Source organism: Vidua chalybeata, chromosome 1 (genome assembly GCF_026979565.1).
Source record: "Vidua chalybeata isolate OUT-0048 chromosome 1, bVidCha1 merged haplotype, whole genome shotgun sequence".
In the NCBI taxonomy this organism is placed as follows: Eukaryota; Metazoa; Chordata; class Aves; order Passeriformes; family Viduidae; genus Vidua; species Vidua chalybeata.
The window spans coordinates 145,139,698-145,166,273 of NC_071530.1; the positions used below are offsets into that span (position 1 = coordinate 145,139,698).

The window sequence follows — 26,576 nt, forward strand, 5'->3', positions numbered from 1 at the left end:
GCTGCAAAACATGTAACATTTACCCCAAATTTCAATGTTCATAGTTTTCTTTTCAGCCGTGCTTTGTTTCCTCCTCCAGGCTCTGCTGAGGCGAGTGGGAACGCTGGCCTTTGGGACCAGCTGGCAGCTTTGAGGTGGGTGCAGCAGAACATCGCCAGCTTTGGGGGCGACCCCAGCCGCGTCTCCCTGGGAGCCGAGCGCGGCGGGGCCGATGTCACCAGCGTTCACCTGCTCACAGACTCAGCGGGTACAGACCTCTTCAGGAGGCTGCTGTTGATGGTAAGTTCCATTCCTGCTTCAGCTTCACCTGCATTGTGAAAGGATGTTGCTACAGAGATGAGGATGCTGCAGTGGCAGTGCGTGGGTGCTGGTTTTATTTCATCCATACCTTGACAGGGCTGTTATTGCTGTAGTTATTTTTCATCTCACCTGTGACTGTTATCTCCAGGAGCTGGATGCTTTGCCAGGATGTACGAGAGATGCACTTTGGTGTCTGATTTACTCATAGTAAGAATCCAGTTTTCGTCACTGTGGTTTTTTGTGTATTATATAAATAACCTTGTTTCATAACCTGGAGGTACAACAGCTTAGTTTCCATTCCATAAATATGATGTTGGTCAGCAGCTTTTAGACCCTGAAACTGATGAGCCAAACTCCCACATGTTAAAGTATCCAGTCTTTTTATCGGATCTTAAGACAGATTTCATTTAAAAGAAAAAAACAAGTTTCAGAGAGTAAAAATCAGGTTACGGATGGGCTTGTTTCCCATCAGCTTAGACTATTTTCTCAGTCACTCCAAGTGATCCATATCTTTACAGTCTTTCCTGTGTTGAGCCTCAGGACTCTGGTATCACTTTTGTCAGCATCAATACTGCCATTTATCTTCACAGCCTCAGTGTGCTCTGAAATGAGGCTCAATCACCAGAGGAATTTTATATATCCATAAGAAATGGTACTTGGACAAAATGAGCTCTGCTAGCAGTGCTGCCTTGGAACAGTGAGCAGTGGAATAGAATTCTTGATTCAGGAAGCTGAGGGCCCAATTAAATAAAATGCTGCCTTGAATATAATGACATCTTAATTCAGTACCTAATTGTTCTTCACTGTGTCCTTGCTTCAGGAAACATAACTTGCTTTTGCATCCCCATGGCTCAATAAGTTTATTTTAATTGCATCGCACTAGTGGGGAAGGCAAGGGAAGTTTCTGAAAATTGCTGCTCATTAATTGTTTTTTTCTGTCATTACAGATAATTCCTCACACAGTTCCTAGATTTTTAGTCAGCTCTTGACATAGAATTTAATTTGCTAGAGGAACCAGAGTACTTTTCTCTCAGTTTCCTCCTACTCTGAAGTCACAAACTGTTTACTGACATGGCTGAGGATGGGGCCCTGTGAAAACTGTGCTAGACACAGTGCAATTTAACAGCTGAACCACTTAGGGAAGGGAAATACAAGGACATCTTTGCTTATTGCTGCTTCTGGAGAGTAGTTCCACGTTATGTATTTTCTTTTATAAGATAAGTTTAAACTCATTCTTTCTCCTACAGCAGAACACTAATCAATGGAAAAGAGTGGCAAGTGCAATGATCAGACAGGTGCATCAATTCTTCCTACTTTTCTAGTGTTTATATATATATATTTTTTTTTTTCTGGGACTTTGCAGACCACTGTCTTGGCAAAAGCAGCATCTCCACTGAGTTCAGAGTAGTGTTATTTATCCTGACAGCCTCACATTGGATTTAGTTTTTTTTGTGAAATACACTGACAATATGAAAAGCAAGCAACAATAGAAGTAGCTTGTATCTTAAAAATATATTTGATCTGTCTTTTTTTTTTAAGTGGTGCCAAAGTTGGTTTTTCACTTACATCTCCTGTAAAGGATGTATCTTGTTTTTGTTCAAAGACACCAAAATCACTGTGTACTTTTAATTTTACTGTTAAAAAGGAGGTGCACACAGACTAGAATCATGAAACTGAGAATATATAACAGATATATCTTTCCTAAGGGAAAATCCCTCAATAGAGCCCTTCTGCAAAAGTCAGCTTTGTGCTTCTTGTTTCTGTATTTGCTATGCATGATAAAACCATGCTGCTTCTGAGCATGCAGAGGGGAGTGGTGCACAAAACTTCCTTTACTAGAAAATGTGCACCTGAAATAGCAAAATGCTGTTGAGTTTCCTGTGTCTACCCTATAATAACTTTTTTTGGAACAAATCTGAAAAGAGATTGAACAAAATCAGTGCAAAGCTATCACGGGGACTTTTTAGATTTTATTTCATCTTTCAGTGGTATGATTAGAAATAAGTGTTATCAATAATTCTGGTCTTATTTTAAGTGGTTTAAGAGCATTAGCCTGGCATTTGACTTCAGTTTTTGATCACTCAATTAATTTACCAGTGCAGTTTTGATGTAGGTGACTGGATCAATGGTATGGATGGCAGGGGGCTGCAGAGGGCAGCTGTGTTGGGTGTCCTCTCCAAGAACTCCTGGTGAATGTCAAGGGCAGCTTCCAACCTTCTTCCACCCAGTGCAAGGGAAGACCAGGTCCCTCTTGGCCATGGAAGCATATCAGACAATAGTGCACAGAGAAGGTTTATTGCTCTTCTACTGCAGTCAGGTGCAGGGCTCTCTGACATGGACTCTAAATATCCCTGATCCTGGTAATTAGCTACTCTTTAGATCCCCTTTCTTCCCTCTTTTCCCATCTCCTTTTTCTCTCCCTTTACCAGTCTCATTCCCTCTCAAAACCCTTTACTGACGTGGCAAACCAACCAGCTCTCTTGGTTACTTTTTTCATGATACCATTTCATAGGTAGTGTCAGATTTGTATAAAATCACCTGGGGGCTGTCATCCCTTGCAAGTTTGTATTTCCCAAAAGGTCCCCAGTAAAGGCTTTCACTTAATTGTGGAAATGGCCAGACCTCACAGAATTTCCCCATAACCATCCATGAAATCCAGCCATCCCTATGGCACATTTAATTAATTTTTGTCACTTTGTCAAGTCATTACTGTGAGGATGACAGAGTGTCTGCATAGTGTCACCCAGGGAGTGGAGTTTCCATCTCTGGAGGTATTCCAAAGCTATCTGGACATGGTCCTGGGCAAATGGTTCAAGGTGGCCCTGGTGAAACAGGGAGGGGTTGGATCAGAGGATGTCTGGGGGTCCTTTCCACGCTGAACTGGTCCATGATTGTTGAACCTGTCAATGTCAGGATGTTTTATCCCCTTCTCACAGAGTGTGTCCGAGTGCTGCCAATTGTGTGGGCTCTGGGATTCTTTTGTCACCTTCCATCCAAGATACCTTCTGGCACTTGCATTGCAAGGCTGGGTGATTGTACTACTTGCACACCAGGTTTCCCATTTTCTAAAAGCAGCACAAAGTAACTACTGAATATTATTTTAATGAATAAATACAAGTCATGACTTAGAAATCTGAAATGGTCCCCATATACATTTCATGGATAAAATGCAGCCACCATAATGCATTGATTATCAGTAACAGTAATTTGATTGTACAAATGCCTAGAGTTCCTGAGTGTGTTTTGCTTTTTGATTACCAGCCAAATGACATTCATCATTTAAGTCCTGAAATGCATTTAAACAGGCTGTGAAATATTTTGATCTCTGAATCTTCTTGCTAGTGCAAATAACCTGACACAAGATCTAAAGAGCACATAGATTTGTCCTAAGAGCTGTTTAGAGATTAAATATATATATATATATATATATATATATATATATATATATATATATATATATATATAAAACCTCTCCAATTCTCTATTTCTCCAAACCTTCAAAACCTTCATTATTCAAATCTGTGCAGAAAGGTACAAGAGAATATTGGAATGAAACTATCTCAGCTTGACAGCATTTTACACACTCAAACAAGAGTGACTGCTTGGTTTAGAAAGCAATCACAAGCAGGTTCAAAAGAAAGTACTGGAAGGGTCTGCCCAGGGAGGTGGTGGAGTCACCATCCCTGGATGTGTTTAAAAAAGACTGGATGTGGCACTCGGTGCCATGGTTTAGTTGAGGTGTTGGGGCATGGATTGGACTTGGTGATCTTGAAGGTCTCTTCCAACCTTGTGATTCTGTGAATTCTGTGAAAATGCTACTTGCTCTTTTATGACTTAGAAAAGGGTACATACCGGTAAAAAAAAATAAATGAAATTTCAGAAAACCCTCTAATCCTTAAGTGATTTGATGAAAAGTGTAATTACTATTTGACATAACCCTCGTCAGACAAGAAATTAGGAAAAATCTCCAACATCCACTGTTACTGATTTGTTCCCTTAGTTTAATTATTTTAAAAGCTGCTATTAATATAAATATTATACATAAATATGTGGCTGACTTCAGAAGTCAAAGTTAAAATAGCTCCCTTTACACATAAAATGTCACACCTTTCCAAGCCAACCTTTGCAGTTAGGCACATTATCATCACATCTTGCTTTTCAATTAAACCCCTCTTTGTTCTCTGTTTATCTGCTTTACTATGAGCAGCTGAGCTACATGTTTGGATATGCCTGAACTCCCATCTCAGGTGTAAGTAGGAACTGCTTTTCTCTGTGAATTAAACCTGTTCTTAATTTTGTGACTGTTTTATGACACTGCAGGCCATTGCCAGCAAGTGAATTAAATGCTACTTATAAAGTCAGTGATTTAAATTTTTTCTCCTAAAAGGTAAATATGGAGTCATTATAATCAGGTGTGGATTTCTTGGATGCCAGATGTCAGATACTTTCTTGGGGTTATTGATGTCTCTCTGACCCATTTTCGATGACAATGGATAAGTCTATCTTGAGAAGAAAAATGCTCCTTTTTTCAGTGTAGATAGATTCTGTAAAGAAGGTTTTCAGCCTTGTAGAGAAAACCAGAGTAAGTCTTAATTTAAGCTCTTGAGCTGCAGTTAGTTCTTCCCTATGCAGTCACCTCTGTACAATGCTGGGCATCGCCCCTGCTGAACAGTCACCTGCACCACTTGGCTTTTGAATTAGAGTCTGTCTCAGTTTATCCTGCTTGTGATCCAGTTCTGGTGCACTGGGGACATTCCCAGCATATGCCATGGCTGGGACAGCACCCTTGAGAAGATCTTTAGACGAGGAAATGCAGAAGCATTCTGGCATTTGGTTACCAGCTTAGCAGATTGTATCTCCCAGCTGTTGAAGGATGGGAGGACCACAGGATGCTCTGGTTTCTCTCCTAACTCGTCAGTTTGTGGCTTTTTCCTGCTTGTTTTGTATTTAGTCGTCATAGTACGTAGGTGGCAAGTGAAGGATACTGTTACGTTTGCTCCCTGTATACATGAGAGATTGGGATTTCTTCTTTCTGGCACTTGCAAAAGAAGTGTTGTCATCCTCAGTTAGGGAGAGGTAGGAAGCGATGCTTTCCCTCAGGCCATAGCTGAGGCAAGAGTCATCCATTGCTGCCAGGGTACTTTTGGTATCTTCAGTCACCTCCAGCCTTTAAAAGAACAAAATTTTGTTATCATCTCAGCTACTTGGACTGAGCCTCTTAGGATAATATTAACAGTTGTGAAACCTAATAATGTTATTTTTGTTGTATAAAAACATTTCTGCCTCATAAATCACCAAGAATTTCTGTCACTTAGCATTTCTAAAAAAAAAAAAAAACAACAGTACAACAGTAAGATATAAATACTTTTTGGCACTTGAAAAGGAAATATCATCTATATTCTCTTCTTAATCTGTAGGAAAAATGACCTCAATACTGCACAAAATTTTCTTGCCTTCATAAGCACATGAATGTTTTGTGAAGAAGAGTAGTGAAGGGAAATTTACCCTTCAAAAGTAAAAGGTGCTTTTGTTTCTGGGGGCTGTTGTTTCCCCAGCTTCTGAAACCTGACCTACTTTCTCTTGTGGCAGTTGTGATATTAGAAATCTCATGAATTGGGCTGTGTATCGAGAGAGACACAACAGGAAAGGTTTACTTTTGGACAATGTGTTCATTACACCTGTGCTGTTTCCTGGGTGGGTGAAGAAAGGGGAGCCACTTCTGCCTGCCACGGCTCACCTGTGAGTCCCTGCACATCAGCGGGGATGGATCAGCAGTGGTGGATGTCACTGGGCTTTGTGACCCAGCTCTCACTCCTACCCCTTGGTGAAAGGACTCAGGAGTCCCAAAGGGACTGAACACATGGATAGCTGGAGAGCAGAAATATTGAATGCTAATGATAATTCCTTTCAAAGTTAAAACCTAAATTATCAGTTAGAGAGCTGGGCATTCAGTTTTCATGGGTTAGCTTGATGTCAGATTGTCTAAGCTTTAAAACTGCTTTCAGGAGAAGGAAATAAATAGCTATGTCTTCTGTGTCGCAAGTACAAGAATATACATGGCTGGGAAACAGCCCTGTTGTTTCTGGCAGCCTGTGCTCTGTGTGGTACCTGTGAATGTTTCTCCAGCTGAAATTTTTATTCCTCATCACCACAGGAGGAACTGGATTCATCACGGTGTTGTTGTTAGTGCACTGGGTGAGACAGGGTGTTGTAAGGACACAGCAGAGACCATCAGCAACTTCTGAACAGGAAAATGAATACACAGACAATTAATCTTTGCTTACTGTTTTCTTTCCCTGGTGCATGCTCAAATTAACAGTTTTGGACTCAGCAACAGCATTCAAAAATTGTCTGTTCTCAGCAAGGACACAGTAACACAGGCTTAATTTTTCCTTTCCTCATACCTTTGCCTTTTAATTTTTCATTGGGTATATTTCGTACAGTACAAGTGAGGAACTGAGACACAGAAAGACAATGTGACTTGCTCAAAGATGAGAAGGAATTTGGTGACAGAGCAGAAAATTAAACCTAGTTTTTCTGAGCCCTCAGTGAGTTCTGCTTTGCTTCCTATTGTGTCAGCCATGCAAAGAGAGTGTGAAAAAGATCAGATTGGATTGTGTGCACACCTACTCTTCTGTGGAATATGACAGTGGAATGAATTGGGGTTCACATATTACCTTCATCAATGTTTCTGTGCTCTACCCTCTTCTTGCTCCACTAGGAACATCACAGATATTCTTCTGCCCAAGTAGAGAACATCATGGCTAAATGCTGGTGTTCTTCAACTCTGAGTCTTATTTCAGAGGGAGATTTTGTATCTTCTCATGGTGAGGGAAGGAGAAGACCTAAATCTAACTATGTCTCCTCTTTTGGGTTCTGCCCCAGCCCAAATTTTGGGCTTCAATTGTTTCCTTCTTTCTAAATGGTGAAAGGTGTCAACTAGCTAACATGTAAATGCATGTATATCTCCTGTACAAATTCTTACTCTCTTTATGTCATTGGACTTGAAAGTTTCATTTGCTTGTTTTGAATGTGAATGACTTTTCTTCTCAGTTTATCAGTGTTCTCTTTGGCCATCATACTTTTTCTTTTACCTGTGAAATGCTTAGGTATGGTAACTTCACATTTTTAAAATTACAGAGTACCCATTGCTTGTTAAAGCACAGAACCTATTGTTCTTTTATAACTTTTAGGCAATTAGTTTTTTGCAATTTCCTTCCTCATTTTAGAACGTTCTCATTATGATGCATAGTAACTGCAGCCACTTAATTGTGTTGTTTGTCAAGTTACCTTTCTGCCATAAATCTGGAAAACTGTCATTGAAAAAGTGTCATCCACTGGACTGATATTAGTAACAGTACAGCTGGCTCTGCAGTTGAGCTAACAGCTTGAGCCTCTTGATATAAGCTCTGCTGATAAATTCCTGCCATGCACTCTGCTAAAGTGATAGGGAAGAAGTTTACAATATTTCTGAAAATTTTCTACTGCAGATAAGGTTGTGTGCTGTAGTGGTTCTTTAAGAAAATGTGAATAGAAACCTGGTGTTGCATGCCCTGAAGCTATCTGCCTGCCTAAATGGCAAATAAATGAATGGCAGACATCTTTATGCTGGCAAACAGAGTCAGCCAAGAGTTGCAATCTGTCTCTGGAACCCAGATCTGCAGGTACATGGCTTCTGTACAGCTGGACATTTTTGTATGCTCACACTTTGACTTTAGGTGTGCTCTGAGAGGGTCTGGGAATCCCTGACCTGTGCTGACCTCCAAACTGCATTTTGGCTCAAACAGTGTTATTGACATGGCTATACAATATCTTACAAAACACCAATACAGACAGAGCCTATCTGGCCTTATTTAGCTGAGTTCTTGTATTGATTTCAGTTATACTGTTAAGGGCAACATATTTTTATTTGGGATGAAAAATGAAGTAAAATGTATAAACCAAAACTTTTTCCATTGCTTGTTCTGTGGCAGTATTTGCAAGTCTTGGACATAAGCAAAACTTCTTGTTCTGCACCTTTGATAGATAGTTTTACAGTTGCCAGTGGAATATGTTTTTTCTGCACTTATTTTTACCTGAGTAGTGATTGACAAGATCTTCAAGGCACTGGAAGGTTTGTCGTGGAGAGATGTAATACCAGTTATTTGGGAGGCGGAAGATCCTGTAATGTTTCACTTGCCTGTGCCTCACTGACAAGGAATATAACCCTGGAGAGAGAAGAACTAATTACACCAAAGTAGGGCTGGTTGGGTATCTGTAGCAGAATAGAGTATCTGTAAGATATGGTGCCATTACTCAAAACATCTCAGAAACAGCTGAGAAAACCTGAGTGGCCATCTTATATATCTTATTATACCTTATAGATATACATAAATAAAATAAAGGGTATAACATGACCTGAGATTTTGGTTGAATTCAATTTCAACCAAATAAAATTCAACCAAATTTCTGGTGTGCTTTTCCTTTATTATTGCTGGCATGGGATCTTCTGAAATGGCATAAAGGAAATAGGCCTTTACAGAGTTTGCCCTCCACTGAATAGGGAGATCAGGCTCACAGGCTGGTACTCTTCTGGATACAGCTTCAATTAATGTAAGTAGGTGAGACCTGGTAATGCAGTCATGGCAGGAGATGGCCACTTGGACTTTTCTGTTTCTTTGTTTAGAATTGTTCTGCAGCATTTATTGGCAAGGAATAAATGCCAATCTTAAATTTCTTTGAATTTAGTATAGATATTAAGAAAGCAAGTGGCCAGTGGTATGCACGAGGTCAGAAGAGATGATGTATTATTCCCTTTTATCTGCAGTATCATGATATTAGAATGTGTTCTGGTGCTTCAGAAAAGGAGCACAGCACGGTGTATATGGGAGATTTGTTCAGCCTGGAGAAGAGCAGACTGAGGGAGACCTTATTGCTTATTGTGTTCAGCTTCCTCAGAAGGGCAGCAGAGGGGCAGACACTGGTCTCTTGTCTCTGGTGACCAGTGGCAGGACCAAGAGAATGGCCTGAAATTTTGTCAGGGGAGGTTTAGGTTGAATAGCAGGAAAAGGTTCTTCACCCAGAGAGTTTTTGGGCCCTGTAACACACTCCCCAGGGGAGTGGTTACAGCACCAGCCCTACAGAGTTCAAGAAGGGTTTGGACCATGCTCTCAGGCACATGGTAGGATTCTTGGAGTGGTCCTGTGCAGGGTCAGGGGCTGGACTCAGTGATCCCTGTAGGTCCCTTCCAAGTCAGGACATTCTATGATTCTGATTTATGTCCCCACTGAAGAAAATAAAAGTATAAAGTTGGTACAGTATAATTCCCAAAAGAAAGAAAATAAAATTGAAGGTCAGTCATCTTTAAAAATAAATAAGACCTCCCTCGTTTATATAGTAAACACACTTGTCTGCCATCCCCTCTACTTGGTGTGCATTTTACACCTTCTTGAATCAATCTTTTGTGGACAAAGGCAAAGCTGTGACTGTTCCTTCATTGAAAGTCCCACTGCCTCATAAGGTTGCCTCATGCAACCAAAGTAAATAATAGTGTTTAAACAACTGTGTCTTTTTTGTGCTGATGCCTGTGGAACTTTCCATGGCCATCAATAACCCTGTTTCCAGTAGGTGACTGGTAAGGGCTGGCAGACTGCACTGGGTGCCTTCACCCTCCCATTATATACCTTTTCTGGTTTTGGACTGATCCATATGAAGCAGGACAGAGAGTGAATTAAAGAGCTGTATAGATCACCCTATAAACAGTAAATGCCTGAGATCAAGAGGGAGAAAATCTGTATTGTCTCACCTTTCCTAGTTTCACTCTCTCTGATCATGAAGGAGCCGACCTTGGTGTTGGGTAGCTGTAGAAGTTCCTCTGCTTTTTCTCTTCCCAGACCTTCAAATAACCAGCTGTGAAGCAGGAAAAAACAAATTCTGAAATTTGGACACCAGTGAAACAGCAAGCAGCATGTGGCTGTGAAAGTGCTGCATTAGCCAGGAAAAGTGACTGCAAAAATAACACTGTGGCTTTCTATAGTTATTCTCTCATCTATATTCAGGCATATTTCCCCAGTTTCTGGAGAAAATTTTGCTGGTTTTGAGTTCCATTAACCTTTGTGAGGTTAAGAGAAGAGTAATAAGGTTTGGACTTACTAGGGAAAACAAAACATTTGGAGCTGCTTTGATCTGTATTGCTGGGGACAGATTCATGTGGTATATTGACATCTGTGGCATTAGTTAAATCTCTCTTCATTTAAACCACTTTTGTTAACCCCAATTTGTATCATAAATAAACTCCATATAAGCTACAACTATTTTACTTCTTCTAGGGAAGAGTCCAACCCTTTAAGTTAAAGGGCTTTGTGGATAAGGGAAAGTGGAATTAGTCCTACAAATTTTCACCATAACTTGGTGCAGCGCTGTGTTTTGCTACAGTCAGTGTCTCATTGTCTCAGTGTCTCAAGCCCAGGCACCTGGGCTTGCTCAGCTGCTCTAGAGTTATGGAATGGAATGGAATGGAATGGAATGGAATGGAATGGAATGGAATGGAATAGAATAGAATAGAATAGAATAGAATAGAATAGAATAGAATAGAATAGAATAGAATAGAATTTTATTTTAAAGTTGTTCTCATGTGTTTGATCCAGTCTGCTGTCACTGAATTTTCAGACAGTAGCTTCCATTACCTCACATCTGTGTCCTGCCTTTGGCAAAGCATCGCTGTTTCAGGAGGATGTAAAAGCATGTTAAAATTGAAGCACTTGCATAGTTTGTAGTGACATTCACAGTTCGTATCCTTAAAATTAAACAGGTATTAAAACATTTGCCAGAAAGCTTTTAAGTCTGTGCTTTAATGGGGTTTTTTGTTTTTTTTTTTTTTTTGTTTTTTTTTTTTTTTTTTTTGTTTTTTTTTTCCCTGAGTGGTGTCTATGGCAACAAGAAATGTCTGAAATTTCCGTAGTTCATTCAGTGAGAAAGTTTACATTCTTGAATGACTTATTAGCATTTCTATTTGTTCTTTTTGGCTTGTTTTCCATGAGCAAACCTAGCTAAAATTTTGCTCTATTTAAATATTAAAAAGCCATTCTAAATAGGCTCTCTTCATCAATGTCTTTAAGTTAGAGATCAGTCCATGCAACAGATGCATATTAAATATCTTATTAGTGATTTGAGGTGGTTTTGGCTCTTTCCAGCATTTAAAAGAAGGATTTTCCTTTTCACTTAGTCTAAATTTATATGTGGATTTGAGGTTCTCAATTTTCAAAAGATGTATTTGAGACTGTCAATAAATAAAATTTTTGTCTGCCAACTCACTGTTGGCATTATTTGGACTATGACTCAGAGTAATCAGAGGAAGATATGTAAAAATGTGGTGATGAAAGGCTATAGAAATGCATTTACTTACCCATGATAAACCTTTGCTACATATTTTCCTGGAATATAATTTTCTCGACCTGTTGTAAGGGAATGGACTCTCCACCAGCCTCCTTCACTGTGTGAAAGCAAGAGAAGGGATATTTTCAGATGTATTTTCAGAGCTTCTTGTCATTTGGAAGTTAGTGAAGTTACACAGATTAGCCTGCAACCTTCTGTGTGTGCTTCTGAAACGATGCATTCAGAAAAGAACCCTGTTTGGTTTCATTTAGAGTAGTTCCATTTTAAACCTACTTGAGAATTAAATGCGGACACAGAAATAAGCTACTTTGTTCCATTTAAATTACGTAAGTAATAAAATATTTTTCTGCAATTGAAAGAAGAAGGATAAATACTCAGTGGTTAAACCATGCTGTGCTCTGCCTTCCCACAGCTAGACTTGTACTGGTGTCCAAGATATTCAGTTTACAGCTGAGTGTGTTGTGTCTGGACAGCCCTGAAACACCAGGGTAGAGGATCTGGGAAATGGAGCCTGTCTGCTTGGGAGCAGGCTGTCAGTCCAACTGAACCTGCTTTGTGGTTTGCTCTTTCCCTTGTCTTCCATGAGCTGCAGACCAGACTCCAATAAAATAGACCTTGTAGCTGAAGCTGCAGGATATGTATTCCCCCCAGTATATCTTAAGTTATTGCTGTGATACTGAATTCTGGCTTTTTCTCTTGAATCTCTTCAGAAATAAATGGTACCAAGAATTTTCACAGGGATGCTGCAGAGCTTTAATCATAGTACAAGGATCCTGATGACTGATGGGTCCTTTGCACCTTCACTTTAAGAGTTTGCATACAAGGAACTGTGTCTTGTGTTTGAATGCTGTTTCTGTGGATGTTCATATAAATGCTCCCAAAATAATATCTACACTGCAGATCAGAGTCTCAGTGTGTGTCAGAACAGCTGAGTTGAAATCACTTAGGTTAAATGTCATGAGTTATAGCTTCTGGGACCATGGTCCAGAATGTCTGTGCTGAGCGAAAAAGGGGAAGTAAAGTTTTGAGTTTGGTTTTCCAGATTAAATTAATTTATCTATAAGAATTTTAGGTTATTTTGCTCCTTTTCCCCCCAGAACTCTCCTAGACAGAACCAAAAATTGCAATAAGAAAAAAAAAAAAAAAAAAAAAAAACAAACCCAAAAAACCCTGAGAGATTCATCATCTCTCTCCCTCCAAATTTTAATATTACTAACCCTGAAAAATCCCTATGATGATTTAAAATCCCAAAGCAGCACATCTCTCCTGTGTCAGGAGCTACATAAATTATGTATATTGAGGCAAATCTTGGAGGATATTTGGTTTGACTTCTGCCAGCCAAATGCAGTTCATCTGGTAATGAAAAGTGCCTGACCAGTGTGGGGAGTGAGAAATTATGCCAGTAGTGCTTATATAAAACTGCCAACCCAGAGCAGTCACAAATATCTGTGAGGAATTGCATTTCCTGTGGAGGCTCCATATGTCCTGTTCCTGGCAGGATTGGTGGGGCTGATTGCCACTACACATCATTACTTTGGTAGAAGGCTGAAAAGCTGCTGTTGTAAAAGAACTGAAAAGCTGCTGCTTGTGCTGACTCCTCTGTGGTGAGGAGTCCTCATCACTTGTGCTCTGGTCATGCAATGCTATTCTTCTTTTTGACTATCTTTTACTTCTTTGAAAGATTTCAGAAAAAGAATTGCAGCTTATGAGCAGGAAGAGGCTGCAGGCAAACAATTCCTACTGACATCAGCAGGTGCCCCAGCAGGGGAGAGCAGGTCCTTCATCAGGACACTGTGGTTTGCATGGAGCGTTGGACTGTCTTCTTATCTGTGAACAAGCTCATGATTCAAAATAAGAAGAGGAAAGTTCCCATCAAAACTTGCTTTGGATCTAATTTATCCATCAGGAAAAGCCCTTGATCACTGCATGTCAAAAACTTCTGCTGCCAAAGCCTATTCTTTTAGAAGTTGTTCCTGCAGTAGATTATACTTTGCAGCACATGTGTACATATAATGTGCCACACATATAATTCCCATTGATGTGGGCATAGGCAGTCCTGTGCTGTGTGAGGGCTTGAAGCTGATGAAATCTGAGAGTGAGGCTTTAAGCTGGAATTTCCAAGCTAAAGCAGTTGTTGTACCATGTCATGAATGTTCTGCAAACTGCAGCAAGGTTTACACTACTAGAAGCTGGCAGAGAAGAATCCCCCTGGTTTAGAGGAGCTCTCCATCAGCAGAAAATTTATCTGGTGGTATTGTCTGAGTCTTGGGACCCTTAGTTGAGGGAGGAAAAGAAAGCACTGTGTCAGCAGAACATACTGCAGCCATTCTGGGTCAGTCCAAAGGTCCACTGAGGCCTGTGTCTTGTAACTGACAAAGGCCACTGCAGGTCATGGTGGCTTGGAGAAGAGTCTGAGAATTCATCAGTCATCTGTGATGCTTCTCTTGAGTACTTCTTTCCTTCAGCCATTTGACTATCTGGTTGAGAATTTTTAAAATTATTTTAGAAGTCCTCCAAGGATTCCTCTGCTATCAATGTGTCTGGCCTCTCATTGAATACATCTACTCGACCAGTTGCAAAAACGAAACCTTTCATTTCATTTTGAGCACTGCAAATAGTGGCTGTGGGGCCAGGTAACTTCCAGGAGGTCATTGTGTGCTGATACAAGCTGTGCCTAGAAGAACATCAGGGCTGCATGCTTCCATTTTTTGTACATGTGCTCATTCTTGTGTCTGGCAATACTGCACTAAGGTTAAGGTCAGTCTGAACTAGTGCTCTGAAGCCTACTTATTTCTGGGGCTCTTAAATTTTTTGAGTGGAACTGGCTGAGAAAGCTCTCTTTTTTTCCTCACTAAGAAAATGCAGAATTGATTAAAAAACAGAAAAAGAACCCCCCCACACACACACACTTTTTAAAAATTTTTTTTTACATGTGCCTTAAATCGGGATGAAATTCTAAGACTTAATCATAATGGAGTTGTTAGATTAAAAAGGGTGAGAGAGAAAATGACAGACATGCTTGACATAAAGAAATTCAGGGTGATTTTCCTTTTCTATGTGATTCAAAATAGTCTGGCTCTTACTCTGTTTTCCATTACATTTGGGGAATACTTTCTTATAATCAGTTTTCAAAGCAGATTTGTTTTGAGTCTTATTTTAGAATAGAGTCTGAGTCCAGCTTGAGAAACATAAGAGAAATCTATAGATCAAAGGACAATATGTGATCCCACATTCTTAAACTACATGGAAATTTACACTGTGGCTAAGCATCCTTCCTTGAAAATTCTGAACTCAGTTCATTTTGCTGAACTGCATCCAGTTTGGGCCAGGTGTCTAAAACAGAGCTTTACTTCACTCACTAATAAAACCTAATCTAAAAAGAAATTGATCAACTTACTCTGATAGCACACGTAATTTTTCCCCTACGTGAAATATAGGTTGGCTTATGTCTGCTGAAGGATAGTCATAGAGAACAGCAAGGAAGTCACTCTCCTGACCTGTGAAATAAGAAAGAAAAGGTCACTTTAAAAAAAGGTAGTGCTCTGAGACAAAAATGGATTTTTCTTTAAGTATGATAGAATTTATGTAGTAGGTCAAATGGGGGAAAAAAATCTCTGAAATGTCACTTAATAAAAATATTGAGCCAAAGAAAACCTATAGATTTATAAGAAGACTTTGAAGATACTAGAAATGAAAAGTCAAGAGGTTAATTGTAAGCAACTAAATTTAGATCACTTTTTCTAGCAATTAACTTATTTAAAGGACATATTCAGTTTGAAACTAAAAAATTAGTAATTATTTATAGTATTAGGAAGTAACCCAGTTTGATTAATGCCACTGTCTCTAATTGTCTCCAGCTACAGTTTTGTAGCATAAGATTTAAGAAAAGGAAGATGCATGTTGAATTGTTTCATAATTTTACACCACTGATACTTTTCAGTGGTAGTTTAGATCAAGGTCAATGAGAGTTTGGCCATTATTGCCCATTTCCATCACTTTTTAAAGGAGCTTCATGATCAGCCAGTGCACTTGGTTTTCACCATTGCATGGAAACTGTGCAAGAGCTTCAGTGAAAGAAAACAGGCACAGGAGTGTTTAAGCTGAATCCATTGCACAATGGCAATTTGCAGAGCTGAGGTCAGCAAAGAGAGGAGAAGACCTTTTACATCAGCTGGGATGAATCTGGGACTTGCACCCTGTGTAGGACATGCTGAGTCTCTGGGTTTCTGAAGGATAGAGCACTTTACACAAGACTGGGACTATCAATCATGAAATGCTCCTCATCCTACTGGAATCTGTGGTGCCCAGTAACTGCTGACAGCTGGGAAGTTCAGAAATGTGTCATGCTGGGTGTTTTGAGCTCTTTGTCCTGGCAAGAGGGATTATGCCATACACTGCCTGTGTTTCTCCTAGAAGCAATTCCTCCCCTCTGCACATCTCAGTACCCTCCATGATCTCACAGGGAGACAGAATTTCCCTCTGCCTCCACCAGGATCAGCACCTTGGGAACACCATCTAGCACTACATTTGCAGAGGTTTTTTGATCTCCATACTTCCCATTCTGTGCAGCCCAACATGTGCAAAAATGGGTGTGAATTCAGGGTAGGAAAGGAAGAAATTAGATAGATAGAAACACTTCTGTATCTTGTTAGTTTTTTCTCATTTAATGTAGATTTGTTGCCAACTTCTCTTTAAGGAAGACAGCTTTTGAGGGAAACCTAGGTGCAACACCCTGAATGAATGCTCTGTGTTTTTAGCTATGTGTCTCAGGGCCTTAGAAACAACTCACAGAGATAACAGTAAAAGGCTGAAGGAAACACGAAGAAAAGAAACACAACAAGGTGCCCAGAGTTGTTGTGGATGCCCCATCCCTGGAAGTGTTCAAGGCCAGGTTGGATGGGGTCTGAGCAACTTGATCTAGTGGATGGCATCCCTGCCCATGGCAGTGAGAATGGTACTAGATGATCTTTAAGATCCCTTCCAACCTAGACCATTCTATTATTATTTTGATAACATTTTAATATTGATATTGCTATGATTTTCTTAGTTGATTAGTCACTGAATTAAACAGGACTAGTCCAGTACAGCCAACCACTGTGATTAGTCTAATATAACTTATTATACACTTAGTTCAACCCTGTTGAAGAAATTCTGTGCTAAGCCTTTGATGATTTCCTTGTTCTGCACAGAAAATCTAGTGGCACCTTCCTGTCTATGAAGCTACTTAGTACCTGAGATTAATAACACCAAAGCACTAGCACTGAGTCTTTTTTGACAAAATCTTTACCCAGAACTACTAGAAAATATACAGGCTAGAAGGTGCATTTTAAAAATAGCAAAATGAGGATAAAATGCCATCACTTCATTTCTCGTTGCAGGTTATAAAACATCATGTAATGTTACATTAAATATAAATATTTTTAGCTTAATGTCTTTAGCAATGGTTTTTAAAAAAATTATGCTGTTTATTTATAAATATTCTGCTTCCATAGTGAAAGAGTGGAAAACAAATGCTTTTCTGCTCTCCTTCCTTGCGCACTGTAATTTGCATTTCATTATGCACTGTGGGGAAGGTGACTTTTTGTCTACTCTAGCAAGACCTGTGTTACTTTGCTTACACTTTCATATTTATATTAATTTTTGTTTCAATTTTGCATGTAATTTGTAGTTCTGAAAAGGAAGGAATATATCAGAGTGTTATCTTCCACATCCATGTGCAAATGTTATCTCTTAAACTACATACAGTTACATTAAAGCGTAAGGAAAGGAGTGAACCCCTCCTTCTTCTCTTCATTTTGATTGGTATTTAAGTCAAACCTCACTGGGTTTTTTGGTCATGCAAAATACTCCACCACACTGTACAACATTTCACAGAACCCATACCAGCTCCTTACAAACACAAAAGCCTGGAAACAGGAACGAAACAGATTACATGCTTTCTCCACACCTAAATTTCACAGTGATCTAATAGATTTGATCTGGTGGGCTCCCCACATTTTCAAGATGTAAAAAAAAAAAAAAAAATATATTTGCCTGAGTTTATCTAACACAAACTCTCCTCCACAGGGCAAGTATAGGTCACATCTGGAGTGGAACAACCCAAAAGTTAGAGTGGAAAGATCGAAGCACAATCATTTCCACTGCATCAGGTGCTAATTCTGGGTGGTTTCTTTAGGAGTAGGAAATGAATGTGAAATACATGCTAATTTTAGATGTCTTCACACCCACATGTCTTGAAAAATGTGAAACTGAATATTGTACCGTTCAAATTATTCATTGGGAATGGACTATGAAGCATTAATAGAGAGTAGGAAGAGCATAGGCAGAGCATCCAGATCAGCTCATTGCCCTCAAAAATCTGCTGTTCTGTTCAGATCCATGTCTGGAGTGGGAACGAACTCTTTGGAGTTCAGCTCCATGCATCATCCAGCTTTACTGGCCAGCAGAAATATTATGATTTATGGCATGGGGTGCACCAGAGAGGGTGAAGGAGGGCACTCATCTGGGAAAATGTGCAGCACCACAAGGTATGTCTGCAGAGTCACATTTTGGTAGGTCTAAAGCTAGATCTAAACCAGCCAGCTTGGGAACTGAGAACTGTGAAGGTGCAGCCCAAAAGGATTAACCATTGATTCAGGGTCCCAAAGGAGGACAGAGAGAGGCTCACAACCCTTGATGACCCCTTGCTGTTCTGCTTACTCTGTCATCAGTCCCTGGGTTGTGCCAGGAATGCCTGTGCAGTGTGCAGGCAGATGGGGTGCAGTTATCTTTGGGGTCCAAATGCCTCCTTGGGAAATGCAGCTTATACACTGTTCCCTTTACCAGGACCAAGACTGGCACACTGGTGCTGAGAAAAGCACAAGGTTTTGCTTTCAGTGCAAATTTCAGGCAGCACAAGGGGCTCATGGGGGTCTAATGAACACGGCAGACCAAGTCTGCAGACTGCAGTTTCTATTTTCCTTTTTGTTGGAAACTTTCATTATTTCCCTTCTGTTTCAGTCCTTAATTTTATTCAGTCTTCCTGAAATGAGCTAGTGTCAAACCTACTTCTCTGAATAACTATTTCAACTGTTGAAAGTGCATGGATTGGATCCTCCACCTCACTTAAATCAAGTTTATTTCTGGTCTGGTGGAAACCTTCTGTTTTGTGATGTGATTTGGAGTTTGATCTGCTCAGGAAGGCAAACAGATACAAACTCACTGGATTAACCCCAACACACACTTTGGTACCAGGTTCATTTTTAGAAGTCTTTTTCCATTTGATTTAGATGACAGTACTAATGTTTGTATTCTCAACTTTCATTAGCAACATCTAAGTCATTATTAAAGATACTGGTCTGACCCAGACTAAGAGGTGGATGGATCCAAAGAGCTATTCAGGATGATAAATCCTAGAATCAAGGAATAGTTTGTTGGAAGGGACCTTTAAAGGTTATCTAGTTAAACCCTCTGAAATGAATGGGGACATCTTCAACTGGATCAAGTTGCTCAGAGCCCTGACCTCCCTGGCCTTGAAAGTTCTTAGAGATGGGGCATCTACAACCTCTGTGGGCAACCTGATCTAGTATTGCACCACTCCCATTATAATTTTTCCCTTATATGTAGTCTAAATCTATCCTATCTTAGCTTAAAACCATTATCCTTTGTTGTATCACAACAAACCCTACTGAAAAGCCCATCCTCCTCCTTCTTATAAGCCCTCTTTAAGTATTGAGAACTGCAACAAGGTCTCCCTGGAGCCTTCTCTTCTCCAGGCTGAATAACCCCAACTCTCTCAACCTTTTCTCATAGGAGAGGTGTTCCATCACTGATCATTTTTGTGACAACCCCCTGTCTTTGGATGATTAAACATGGGTGTCTGCTGCAATTTCAGCTGTGAGAGTGTCTGAAACATCCCTACAGCCTTGGCAGCTGCCACTGCCACCATGGGAGATTTGTTCTCTCCCCAGGTGGTAGCAGGAGGTCAGGTGGGACTAACAACACCCCTTTCTAGATGTGCTAGATGTGTAGGAAAGTTCAAGTGGATTGACCTGAATTCCTAAATTGATATTTCTCCCTGGTAGCCACGGTGTTATCTATGTTTGCAGAGGTAACTTTTAGGGGTATGTTATATTTCCATCACAGAAAGGGTTGCAGTTGTTTTTAGCCCTGCTAAATCCTGACTTTTAGCACATGCAGGACAAACTTGGTCACAGCCATGGCCTGCTCATCAGCAAGGTCCTGCTTTGAGTGAATGCATGTCTCTGTTTTGGTGTTCATATGTGGTATTTGTGTCAGTAGTTGTTTGGAATATCAGCATAAGGCTGATATTTTTTCTTTTCTTCACCAAAAAAAAAAAAAAAAAAAAAAAAAAAGCAACTTGTTGAGTAGTTTTTGGTCTCTGCTATGTTCTATGTTAGGACCTAGGGCTGCAAGACCCCATCTCAGTGAGTTCCTAACCATACTACGAGCAGGGCTGTGTTTCCTTGCAGCAAAAATCAAACCAGGCTGATTCCCTATCCTTATAATAATAATCAGTATCCCAATCAGAAAATATTTGATGGAAAAAATGCCAAATTACAACAAAACAAAACACAAACAGCACAAACAAACACAACACAAACAAAACACAAACAAATCTACTTAAAAAGCCCAAATCCAAAGGAAAAACCCAAAACTGCTTTCTCCTCTTCACCTTTGGGGAGTGATTTCTTGCAGCTCTTGTGCCAGCTGCCTGTATTAGTGCACCAGGAAGGCTGAGGCACTACTGGTTCTCCACCCACTCACTCACAGTTTGTAGTAGCTGATCACCAAATCCCTCTTCCTTTCCCCCTCTAATGCATGACCTCTACCAGCCTACAGAGGTGGCAGGGAGGGATTTGCAACCTGATTTATTCACATGTGGATGCAGAAGGCAGATGTCTTATATTTTTCTTTGGCAGCTTGCCCTGTGGAACTTGTATTCCTCCCTAGCCTTTATGGATAAATCTGGTGACAGGTTGGCTGTGTGCTACTTTCAATGCAATTATCTGACAGTGGATGGACATAAGGTTCAATGCAATACATCATTAAAACTTTTAACCTTAAATGAAGGATCCCCAAATTTCAAGAATAAATTTGTATAAAATATCGCATACAATTATGTCAAAACACAGCATTTTTGGTTTCTGAAGTAGTGTTTCAGTGCTTTCTGATTTGGAAGGAACGTCTTTCAAGGAGCACCAGCAAATAATACGTTTAACATTTGGGGTTTTTAATTAAAGTGCTTCTTGGAAAATGAGCTAAAACGTAGCTAAATATAAGCACTGTCTGGTGGATGCCCTCCTTCTCCCGCAGCAGCCATGCACTTGCCTGCTCCTGTCAGGCGGGTGAAGAGCGACACATGGCTGAGTCTATCATGCACCGTGAACGTCTTTTTCTCTTGAAAGGAATGAAATGAGTGCTTACCCGTTTGGCTCGGCGTGTTTGTTTCCTCAGATGCTCTTGGAGTTTTCACAGTATTTCCCATTGTGCTCGCTAATTCCGTCAAAGTTCTTCAGAACTAAATCAAAGCAGACATTGAAATTTAACATCACAATAACACCTGCTGTGCCAACAGATGAGAAATGACCTAGTTTGGGCGTATCCAATTTCGTACAGTTTTGCTTTTGAGAACTCTGGTGTCAAATTCATGCAAGAGTTTTACATACTTGCTAAACTCTCACCACTTTTGTTCTTTTATCAGGGGAATAGCAGAAAACCACAGCGAGGGAAGTTGCTCAGAAGAACATGATGTAGTAAAAGTTTCCATTACCAGTACCTCAGCACAATAGGAAGTAACAGCAGAGCTGTGCCCATATGGGCATTTCATATACAAACTGTTTTTTCAGCATTTGGGGCTCTGAGGCTACAAAGGATCTAATCAGACTGACGTCCCTGGCAGTAGGGACATCCCTGGTTTTCAGCACTATGTGTATATTATGTTGGTTTACTACTGAATACAAAGAACACAGCTTGGTAGGTTTGGGTTTTTTTCTGATGTAATTGTGCCCTCAGCAAACGTGGGCACATTTTTTTAAGTAATACATTGCCTAAAAAATGTTAGATCTCAAATCAATCCTCCTGCATAAAGCCAGCAGTGCAAATTCTTCAGATACCTGTCTTAAAAAGTTTTGGTGGATGTACAAGAAACAGTATCAGACAATTGTGGAACTAAATAGTGTGAGAGGAGCAGTTTCTTCTCATAGCTTTGCTGCAGCCGTCCTAATTCTCTCTGACAGAGGACAAAGAGATAAATATTTTGAATGTAGAAGGTGTATCATATATTTTCAGAGGCAGAAGACAAAAAGCTATATCTATTTAAGAACTGTTCATTAAGGAAAATAACTCCACCAGCTGATGGGTAATTATTTTTTAAAAATGTATTTCTGTCCATTGCCCAATGATAACAGGAGCTCTAGCAGCATTGTGTGAGTATTCTGCATCTTGTGGCCTTTTCTAGCTTAAATATTTCAAAGATGATTACTGACTTTGGTGTGCTGCTCTTCACCTACCCATGCTAGAGCCTGATGAGGGTCAGTCAGGCGGAGAGATGTCCAACTTGAGAAGTAGAACCACTGACATCAACAAGAAAGTACTTTATTGCTAATTGTCTTTTGGAATAAGACTGGCAGAATTTCAGTATGTTGATTAATACTGTAATTTTTTAATGTCTTACAGACAGTTTAGGAAGATATCCTACAGAATAAAATGCAATTCAAAGGAAAGAAAATTCATCCCTTACCAAATGCAAGGAGCTCAGTGCTAGAACAGATGGTAGTGCACAGTTTGATTCCACCTCATCTGCTTTCCAAGCTTCTTAGTGCTGTTCCCAAAGGCTCTTTGCTAGAATTCTCTATTTCACTGGCCAAATGAAACATTACCCCTTCACTTTATGCACTCAGAACTGGCTTGTGGCACATCTGGAGGGTGCAGCTGTGCCAGTGTCTTTCTGACAAGCATCTGAAACCTACTTTCACAAGAACAAAAATGTGTTGCCTGATAGGAGATGCCTAGAAGCTGAATAAAACAGCACCCTTAAATTTAAATAAACTACTTGAGTATTCACGTTTTAAAAATAGGTCTCATTATGGAAAACAAAACAAAAAATCTTTCTCCACATAAATGCACCTAAATTACTAAACCTGAAACCAGAATTCATTTTGTCAGGCAATGTTTGCTTTCAAGATCATAATTTTCTGATCTAATTATGAGTATTTTTCTGCAAGACCCAATTTTAAGTTGTTGAACATTTTTCTTACTTGTATCCCATAAAGAACAAGAGGTAAACCCATAGGAGTAGTGCAGCCAGTATTAGGGCTACAGATATTATAGATGTTCATGGCTCATCTTCAAATTAGCCAGAAAAATTTCCTGGGCACAGCAATAGAGAGCTCAACAGGGCTGAAAATGTCAGCCAGGAGAGTGAGATAAATACCTGGACTGATAATCTCTGCTGAGCTCTGTGCTCTGGTAGGTGCATTCTTGTAATGTAATTTAAAAGGGGAGCTCAAATCTTGCTCAGTATAGAGAATCTAAGCTGCAGTTACCGAAAATGTTGTGCAATTCCAGATAGATGGCAAGAATGACAGCACAAGCATCTGATGTCCATCTATAATTTTAACACATGCAATTGATATTTAGATGAGAATTGCTTGAATTTTTTTTCCCTAAAGTCTGGGGAAAAAACAAAAAAGAGTCATACCTCTAAGTACTATTTTATGCTGAGTTTTGTTATTTGAGAGCTGGGAGAGCAAGTCATCCTACAAGTGTCAGGCTCGTGACTAGTGGCCTTTTTCCTGCTCCTAATTTCAGGTGTGCCTGAGTCTCTTTGGAAAGTGATCCGTAATATTTGTGAGTGGTGGAAAGGCTTCTGAAAATTTTTTCTTCAGGCTTCCAATCTTTTTAAAAGTGTGACACATTTCACCAAGGAACTTGCATTTTTCTAGATGGTATTTAAGGATCTACAGTCTAAATGCTGCTTTAGAAATACCTGAAGTGTTTCTCCAGGGTTGCTTATACATCATTTGCAATTAAACCACAGAGGGATTAAATACTGGACAACAGGTAAGTTCCTATTTTTTATTTTTGCAGCGCACAGCCTGGTTCCCTTCTGCCATACCAAGCATTGCTATTCTCAAAGGACCTCTGAAGTCATCAGGGCATAATGTGCAGCTCCGTGCTGCTGCCTTAGATGTGGAATAATGTGGCTTGTGGAAAATGCAAACATTGTGAAGTACTTTCAGTACAGTGAAGAGCAGTGACGTCTCGGGCTTTGCCGTCATTAACGTGGCACTTTGCTCTTTCTCATTGCATTTTCCGTGCTCTTTTACTGTCACAACCATTGGTAGCATAAAGTCCTGAAAGGGACAGAGTTCAAGATTCCATTGCTGCATTATAAATTCTTGTGTGGTTTTCTGAAATTTTGAGACACTCTGCAAAACTAGACTTACTGGAAGCTTTAAAGATGTCATGAACCAATTATTTTCATTGTAATTGATAGAAGAACAGTAACAGTTTTATAGATTATAATCTTTTCAAATAGCAAATTTGCTACAGGCACTGCATCTCACTTGACCTTATTGAATCATAGGATAATTTGGGTTGGAAGGGACATTTAAAGGCCACCTAGTCTAACCATCCCTCCATGGACAGGGACATTTGCAATTAGATCAGGTTGCTCAGAGCCCTATCCAGCCTGGTTTTGAATGTTTACAAGGATGGGGCATCTAACATCTCTCTGGGCAACATGTGTTTCACCCCCCTCATTGTAAAAACTTTGTTCCTTGTATCTAAACTTGATGACAGAGTTTGGGATACAAGTAGAAGTGCCATCCTTCCTTCACAGGAACAGATAATTATGCCAGATCCAAAGGAAATAATTCATTGTGGGTGATGTAGAAAGAGCTAACAAGAAATGACAGACTCTAAACTCACTGTGTCTTATCTACCCCAATCCTGCTGGGCTGCTGGGAACCAAAATCTACCTGCAGCTCTCCTGATCACCAGCCATCTCCTCAGGCTTGCATGAAAATTTGGTTTTAAGTATTAAGATCACATTTGCAGTGTTCCAAGGATTGATCCCTCCTCCTCTCTCCTTTCCACTTGTGCACATAGTGTCAAGGAAGGGTGGTCATAGGGCTGTTTGCACACACAGCTGTCAGGGCTCAGGGATCTTTGCTGCCAAAAGGAATGTGAGGAAACATCCACAATTCCAGACCTGCTTTGTGTCCTATTTATCAGAACTCTCAGCAGATATGAATTCTTCACCTGTCAAGACTGGAATCCCACTGACCTACATCGCGTGACCCCAAAACCTATGGTACAATTTTCCTCTTCCGTTCCTGTGTGCAGCACGTGTAGCAATAACTTCCTCTCACAGAATTTGTTCTCTGAGAAAACGTGCTTCTGCAGCAGTTAAATAGCATGGAACATACGAAATTCTGCTACTTGGTGAGAACTTTGAAAAAGTTATATTTCATACGATGGAGAATTAGTTAATATAAAGAAATGAAAGTAATAAGGAATAAAAAGGCAAGATAAGCACTTGAGTAAAGCCCTCCTACAAGGAATACTGTAGACTAGTAAAATTAGAGCATTTATCATTCCTGAGATGCTATACCATACTTTATTTTTGTTTCCTGATATTCACATCTATATTGCCAAAGTCTTACAATTTAATTTTCAATGAAGTTCCCAGGTGATGTCTGAATCTCATTTAGCTTGAAAATGAAAGCACTGGCATCCTGCTATTTTCATGTGTGGAAAGGAAAAGCAGAACAACTTAGATTTCAGAAACTGCATATTTTTTTGTGGATTTCCCTTAATTTATCATTAATCAAAATGAACATCCTTTCAGATTTGAGGCAGTTGTACCTTTGCACTTAGAAAGAATAACATAATACTCTCATCAAAGAAATTCAGAGACACATGCAAACATGAAACAACACAGAAATACTACACTATCTACACTTCTAACACTTTGAATAAAAAACCCACTAATCTGTGGGCTCATATTTTGGTTATAGTGAAATGCAGTTTGCTTTAGCATAAGGTCCTAAGCATCTATCTCTTACTCTTAGGTTTCAGTAGAAATACTCCTTGTCCTGTCTATCTTTAGTACCACTCCTTATGAAAAGGATCAAGGCAGACTCTTCTATTTCTGCCTTTGGTGGCACTTGAAATCCCCGGTCTGAATACTGTCATTGTTAATTAAATAGAACACCCTTGTATATAAATAAAATTGAAACATTTGGTCTCATACGCAGCTAATGTAAAATATATCACAGCAGTGATTACCTTTAAATGCTGGGCATGGCATTCCAGGTTGCAGAATTTCTGAGAAAAGCCGTAGTCATAGTACTGCTCTCACGCTGCCAGCAAGGTTTAGCTGATCAAGTCGAGGAGCAGCCGGTCGAATGAGAGTGTTGTGAAGTTCACGCTGTCATGTAGAGCAGCATTTGCCAAACAGGCCACATACTTCCTCTCTGAGAAATAAGGAAGGCTCAAAGTGTTTGCAACAGATGAGGTTCCTGTTGCAAGTCACTACTGAAGGCACATTTTATCTATGGGCTGAAAAAAACAGGGAGGTTTTCAATGTATTGCATCAGGGCTGGTTTCAGCAGATATAAAAAATGAGGGAAATAACCCAGTTTATATTACTTACACAAAAAGGGTTTATTTTCTTTTCTTCTTCTTCTGAATTTATTTATCCAGCAATGCTCATTTCCCAACTGTTTTCTTTTATGCAGTTTTGCTATTTTTTTTCTGACCGACAGGAAGAGGCACAAAACATTTTTTCTCTCTTATTGAGTCTGAATAGGAAAACAGCCTTTGCTTTATGCTTCAGTCTGCACCCCAAAATACCTCTCTCTGCAAATAATTGAAGCTTAAGATCAGCAATGAAG

General features: G+C 39.8%; 2 protein-coding genes across 2 annotated transcripts in view; one reads left to right on the plus strand and one right to left on the minus strand.

The window, feature by feature from the left end:
* Positions 1 to 26,576, plus strand: part of TG (thyroglobulin) — a 140,877-nt gene that overhangs the window by 79,696 nt on the left and 34,605 nt on the right. The window contains exon 41 of the mRNA XM_053958544.1: positions 80 to 279. Coding sequence (XP_053814519.1) covers positions 80 to 279 — 200 coding nt within the window. The remainder of the gene's footprint in view (positions 1 to 79; positions 280 to 26,576) is intronic.
* On the minus strand, positions 3,742 to 26,104 carry SLA (Src like adaptor). The gene is made up of 8 exons (XM_053958602.1): positions 25,969 to 26,104; positions 21,100 to 21,193; positions 15,071 to 15,170; positions 11,684 to 11,770; positions 10,085 to 10,188; positions 8,376 to 8,507; positions 6,409 to 6,541; positions 3,742 to 5,467 (listed from the first exon to the last, which is right to left on the minus strand). Exons 2-8 carry the CDS (start codon positions 21,158 to 21,160, stop codon positions 5,248 to 5,250), a joined length of 837 nt encoding a protein of 278 aa, XP_053814577.1. The 5' UTR covers positions 21,161 to 21,193; positions 25,969 to 26,104; the 3' UTR covers positions 3,742 to 5,247.

Coding starts and splice junctions, on each gene's coding strand:
- SLA (XM_053958602.1), bottom strand. CDS start 21,160: ATGGGAAATACTGTGAAAACTCCAAGAGCATCTGAGGAAACAAACACG. Junction 10,189..11,683: donor GTAGCAAAGGTTTATCATGG/GTAAGTAAATGC, acceptor CCTGCTTCACAG/CTGGTTATTTGAAGGTCTGG. Junction 8,508..10,084: donor AGAGAGTGAAACTAGGAAAG/GTGAGACAATAC, acceptor TTCTCTCTCCAG/GGTTATATTCCTTGTCAGTG.